Source organism: Heloderma suspectum, chromosome 5, assembly GCF_057233095.1.
Source record: "Heloderma suspectum isolate Gila_16-S chromosome 5, 16-S_ref, whole genome shotgun sequence".
Lineage (NCBI taxonomy): Eukaryota > Metazoa > Chordata > Lepidosauria > Squamata > Helodermatidae > Heloderma > Heloderma suspectum.
Window position 1 is genome coordinate 102,485,194 of NC_139462.1, and position 6,620 is coordinate 102,491,813.

At 41.6% G+C, this 6,620-nt stretch overlaps 1 protein-coding gene across 1 annotated transcript in view; it reads left to right on the forward strand.

Moving 5' to 3' along the window:
* Positions 1-6,620, forward strand: part of UGDH (UDP-glucose 6-dehydrogenase) — a 36,622-nt gene that overhangs the window by 23,395 nt on the left and 6,607 nt on the right. The window contains exons 8-11 of the mRNA XM_084856900.1: positions 2,273-2,403; positions 4,966-5,099; positions 6,233-6,324; positions 6,411-6,521. Of these exons, the coding sequence (XP_084713026.1) occupies positions 2,273-2,403; positions 4,966-5,099; positions 6,233-6,324; positions 6,411-6,521 (468 nt within the window). The remainder of the gene's footprint in view (positions 1-2,272; positions 2,404-4,965; positions 5,100-6,232; positions 6,325-6,410; positions 6,522-6,620) is intronic.

The window sequence follows — 6,620 nt, forward strand, 5'->3', positions numbered from 1 at the left end:
CGTCCTGGGACTCGATGCCACCCAAGCTGATCAGGTCCTGGTTCTTTCTGAACATTAGGAAGCCCAGAGGGTTGGCCTTGGACCACTAGTTGTGTGTTTTTTCTACAGAGTACCCTCTCTGTATTAGCTTGTTGTCACTGGCATGCATACACACCCGTCAGAAATGGCAGCGGGGACAACCAAGTATATTTCAGGCCTGATGTGTGGATGTAATTTTTGAGAACCAAGGCCAAGAAGTCGACTGTGCCGTCAGAGGCACAGTCTCTGTCATGGCCTCTAGAATAGTGAATGGGGAATCTCCTGGGGATATTGGGGTCTTCAGAGAAGTCAAAACAACAAAAGATTTTTTGTTTTGACACCTTAAAGACTAATATATTTATTATGGCATATGCTTTTGTTGACTACAGTACACTTCATCAGATGCATGAAGTATTATCCAGTTTCAAATACATATAGTACACATTTGGGGGAGGGGGTGGTGGAGGAGAATTGTAAACAGTGAGGTCAGAGGGAAATTAAATGCAGAAAGTACTGACAGTGACAATGATGTTATCAACAGCAGCCATTCACAAAACAGTTGTTGCTGATAACGCAAACATCCCGGCACTGGGTAAGCCAATTAATACATGTAGTGTGATTAAAAAACAAACCCTTTATCTCTAGAGATAGAATTGAACCTCTTGATGAATTCAGCAGCCTGTTGTTCCAATTTCCGTCTTACATTTCTTTGCTTTACAATGGCGAATAAGAGAAGTCTGCTCCCAGCTTTGGGTCTGGCTCAACCCTTATGCATATGAGAAAAAAAATATTGTCATAATTCAAAATCCATGCGCATTTTTGTAAAGATCCATCAAAAGGGATGGACAGGATTCTAGCTATTTTGCTCAAGCCTTTTCTTGCAAAATCCAGTTGGCAGTAGAACATACCCACTTTTTCATGAGTATTCCTGCACAGGTACATTCTGTGGAGGAAAATCATTACATTGCAGTGGCCTTGAATTATTAGGATTCAGGTGTTTGATAAAATGTAGCTGTTGACAGAGTGGAGTGTGGACAAGGGGCAAATACTACCGACCTTGTTCCACACTAAAACAAAGAGAAATCTAGAAACTCGCTTCCAGGATGACTTAGCAAAACTGCAGCAGACCTGGCAAGCAAATCCAGGCCTTTTCATTGTTGTATCTGGTGTTGTTTGTGTTGGACTTTTATGCAAACATAGTCCCTGAGCAGAATTTGGAATTCTAAGACCCTGGTCAGATGTTTATTTCTGAAATTGGAATGACAAGAGAGTCAAGGCTCAGGGAGATGTATGCAGCGCAATAAAACATGCAAGCATGCTTGTTTTGTATTAGCTTTCAAAATATGCAAGCTTTCTTCTGAGCCACATTGTGTGGGCTCTCACTTACTTGCAGAGGGAGGGATGTATAGTCCGACCTGACAATAGGTGTATGTGTAGCTGGGAATCTTCCTGATAGATGTGAGACACAGCCAGTGCCCACCTGTGGAAGCTGTATGTGTGTGTGTGGGGGGGGGGGGGGCTAGGCCCGCAGGGAGCCTGAACTGTCTGCTGACTTTTTGGTGGGGGAGCGGCCTCTTGCACTGGGGCCATGGCAGAGGAGGAAGAGCTGCAGTCAAAAATCCTGCAGGCTTGAAACCCTCACATGATCTGCTCTTTTCTCCTCATGGGCCCAGAAAATTAACTAGGCATTTCTTAATATATATATTTAAAACAGCATGTTTGTATCCCTCGTTATTGTAGGGAATGCGATACATTAGAAAAAATCCAGAGTTGGATCCTGGCTAAGTCATACTCGGAGTAGACACATTGAAATAAATGGGATTTCAGTTAGTGATTTTAATGGGTCTGCTCTGAGTATGACTAAACCTGGATCCAACCCCCAATGTTCAAGAGTAGGAGTTTCTATGAGCATTTTGGGTATCTGGATCTCCAACACAGACTTCTGTTACGTGCCTTGACCCATACACCTGTCTTACCCCTTACCCACAAAACTGTCTTGCTGCCATCTTACTGCTCCTGTCCAAGAGAGCCTTATAAGATACCAGTTTTTGGCAGATTCTGGCTCAGGAAATTATGGACATTAATACAGAAGAAGCAATCCGGTACTTTTTATTGATCTGCATAAATCTCCCTTAGTTTTTTTTTAACTATCTCCTTTTACTATGAGCAGAATAATTACAGTTATGGTTAACATTCCATCAGTACCAAACAGGAGCTCTTTGCAGTCCCATCCCTGTATCCTTTACAATTACAGGTGATTGACATGAATGACTATCAAAGAAGAAGATTTGCTTCTCGGATCATTGACAGCTTATTTAACACTGTCACTGACAAGAAGATTGCTATTTTGGGATTTGCATTCAAAAAAGACACGGGAGACACAAGGTAACATGCAGCGAACTTGAGTAGCAATTGTAAAAATCACCTAAGCACCCATAAGCTGGGCTGGTTCATGCTCTGACCCAAAACAAGGCCAAATCCTGCACAAAGGAAACCCAAATCCTGTGCCCAAGGCTAATTGTAAGCATATATTTCCTTTTCCAATGCGGCAATTTGTGGTGGTAAATGGATGCTAAATTCCTCGTGGTTCCATTGATCTCCTTTGCCCTACCTGCTTCTGGGTGTCCTTGCACCCATTTGCCCATGTCCCTTGGACAATCTCCAGCCTCTTTCGGCCACCCATCATCCCTGTAACCACACAAGGACATGTGAGTGGTGCTCCTCAGGAAGACTGAAAGCTTCCTAGAGAAAGAGGCGCAGGAGTTCTGCCGTGTAAAACAGGGTATTTTTCTGCCCAGGATCCCAAGAACTACAGAACTAGTTCTGCATGCCCAAGGAGACTTTGGACTTGTGTCCAGGAATGTTCCTGTGGCTGATTAGAAACTGGTGTCTGACACAGAATTTGCATTCCTTAATATCTCAGCCTTTTGTTCTCTCGTTTTGTTTTTAAAGTTTCTAGTCCTTGTTCTAGAGAAATTGGTTCATAGTGCAACCTACATAATTGGATAACAAAATATTGGGGAAAGATTGGATAGGACATAAAGATTCCCCTGAACTTGTTAAATCAATGGATCTGTTAAATAATTATTTAACCAAGCTTGGATGATTTGGTGCTTTGATTAATCTGCCCAGCAATTGTTTGTAGCCTTGTGGTGAGATCAGAGCACATTTATCAGTGGCCGGGCATGTTCATCTGCTTGGTCTATAGTGCAGCCAAATTGATTTTTAGTGCTATAAGCCTAATCACAGATGAATGCAACAGACCATCCAGTGGAAGCTTAGCTATGTGTCCAGTTGTAATGTAAATTGAACTCATTGTGTGCAGTCAGGGCCAGGTTTTTATCATACGAACTGTAACCTGGAAGATCAGTTCTGGCACAAGTTAAAAGTACGGTTTACTTTTGGCTAGTGTTAAACACTGAAATAATATGCATATAGAGAAAGTGGATGAGGAAGAACCAAAGACAAATTTCAAAGAAGTCTGGAGACTGGTACATGACAGTGTAATGTCAAAACTGTTTCCCATTAATGGTTCTGTGAGTGACTCATAGCAGATAAGAATGCTTGTGGACTCACCGAAGAGCTGGTGATATGTTCTTGATGTTTGCACATGCCAGGTGCCATGAGATAGTTTTGAGGATTGAGTTGTTTATCGCATTTTAGAAATCCACCCTTCCTCCAAGGAGCCCAAGGTGGCTACTGTGGGTTTTTTTAAAAAAAAATCTTCATAACAACTTTGTGAGGTAGGCTAGTTTGAGAGTAAATGACTGGCCCCAAATTACCTAGTGAGCGTCATGGCTGAGAGAGACTCTTCTTGATCAGAGGCCCAATCCAGGTCTCCTAGATCAAAGTCTGATATTCTGTCCACTTCAGCACCATATTGGCTGCCCAGCGTGGGGATCCTGACTCTGCAAGCCAGTGTTGTGAGGTTGCAGCCTCTACAGGAATTAACTATTTGCACTATGTAATGTAGACCACACGTGCCTTCTTCCCCCCACCTCTCTTTTGGGAATTTGATTTTATCAGTTAGCTCAGCCTTCTCCAACTGGTGCTCTCCATATATGTTGGACTACAACTTCCAAGCATCCAGGGATGCTGGGAGTTGTAGTCCAGCACATCTGGAAGGCACCATGTTGGGGAAGGCTAAGTTAGCTCATACATTTAGTCAAAGCAGTTGCAGCAAGCAGGGAAGGGGAAAATTTGCAATCTTCATACCTTCTGTTCTAGTAACCTTTGACGTACAGTTGCAACTCTTCAGCTTTTTATGTCTTTAGGATTAACAGAATCTGCAAGTGGTGTAACTCAGCAGTGATACCCTGGTTTACAGTTTGATCTGTCAGCACTTTCTGTTAACCACTGAGATTTAATAAGCAAGGAGGAGACATTTACATTGCAGAATATAGGACCTAGAAAATGTCATGATAGCAGCTGGGGCTGGGGGGAGTAGCTGAATCTGTTGCTGCTGCATGTATATTTGTTTATGTTCTTCTGTTTTTGTTAGTAACAATTCCTCTTGCATTGTAAGATTATGACAACCAAGGACACTGCTTCTCTGCATGGCTCTGATTGTGGTGTAAATTATGTCATTTCCTTTGCAGAAAACATACGCATCATCTAATTCCTGAGCTTTCTGAATCAATGTTATATTTCTAGCTTCCATGATCAGATATTTTCTGGGACTAGAGGACAGACTGATAGGTGTCCAGTTGCTAGCTTTACAGTTGCTAGCAATCCAATTCATGTTTGCTCAAAAGTAAGTCCCACTATGCTCAATGGGAATTACTCTTTATTAAGTTTGTTGAGGATTGTAGGGTTACTTGTGACCCTATAGGCCACAGTCTGCCTTCTGTCCACCTACATCCCAGAAGTGACATTGCAGCTTGTAGTTATTCAATGTAATTGTCTTGTGAAGTCTTCTCTGTAAAAAGCTGTTGATGTTATTCTTAGAGAATCCTCCAGCATTTACATCAGCAAGTATTTAATGGATGAAGGTGCAAAACTTCACATCTATGACCCCAAAGTGCTGAGGGAACAAATCATTCTGGATCTTTCTCACCCCGGTGTTTCAGAGGATGATCAAGGTGAGTGGGATCTACTTTTTACAGGCTCCTCCACTCTATAGACTGTATAATATATGTAGTCTATAGAATGCAATCAGGCTAATTATAACCTTAAAACAGCCGCAACACCAGAGCATGTTCCTCCTTCCCCATGGGAAAAGGCATTTTGGAATAAACAGACCTTACAAAGGTGTCTAAAAATCACCTCTTGGGAGATGCAACTCCACAGAACTGGGGCAATCCCTGAAAAAGCCTTGTTTTTTACTGCTGTCATCAGTGCATTTCAATGTTGACCCTAAAGGTCAAATGAGCTCATGTGTTTGACAGTAACTACAGTTATGTGTGTTGTGATTCTGTGGAGTGCAACCCACCCAAAGCAAACAAACAAAAAGAGCTCAAAATATAGCATGGGGTGCAGAATTAAGCTCCTTAGGAATCTCTGATATCATTTGTTTTTAAAGAAGATACTAGGCCTTATTGCAGTAAAATTATGCTTGAAAGTGTGTGAGCAATGACTGCTAAAATGTCTGAAAGCCAAAGAGTAGTTGAATAACATTTCCAGTGGTTTGCCCGGGGGTGGAGGGGATTATATTTCTTTCTAGAGATTCTTACTCTGTAACAGCTGAATAAATTGTGCAAAAATAGATAAATTATGCATACCTGCATAATGTATATAGGTGACAGAACTTAGTTTCCTTGGTGCACAATTTTATGTATTTATTAATGCAGAGTACACACAGTCTTGACTATAACTCTTCACTGAAATGTCATAGTACGGAGAACAGCACAAAAAACTCCTGCAGAGAAATGCATTTCAATGGGAGAGGTCTAGGGTGCAATCTAATGCATGTTTAGGTTTTTATAGGACTGTTTGTACAGTGGTCCCTTTAAAAACAATCCTTAAGGGTGCAATCCTTTTTTTTAATTAACAAAAAGTCCTACTTTTTTCTGTCTAAACATACATAGCATTGCACCCTTAAGGACTTGCACAGCTGGCCTTTTGAAAACAAATAGGACTGTTTTCAAAGGGACAGTTATGCAAAATTTTTAAATCTCTCCCACTGAATTCAACAGGACTTAAAGGTGGTTAAATTTGGCCAGATGGTACTCACAGTGTAGTGCTACTTTTTCTTTTCTTTTTTTACTTTCACTAGTGTCTCGACTGGTCACCATTAGCAAAGATCCCTATGAAGCCTGTGATGGAGCCCATGCGCTTGTTATCTGCACAGAGTGGGACATGTTTAAGGTATACAAAATGAAAAATAGAAACATGCAGAAAATCAAAGGGGTAGTAACTCCCGTCACTGAAACAGTCTCTGGGGTCATTTGCAGGAGTTGGATTACGAGCACATTCACAAGAAAATGCTGAAGCCAGCTTTCATCTTTGATGGCAGGAGACTCCTTGATGACCTTCATAATGAACTTCAAGTCATTGGTTTCCAGGTAATTCTTCTTTGGCCCACTCACCAATTCGCAATAAAATCCTTGTAAGCGTTGAAAGGGAAATATAGCAGGCATCTATTTAACCCCCACCCCCCACCC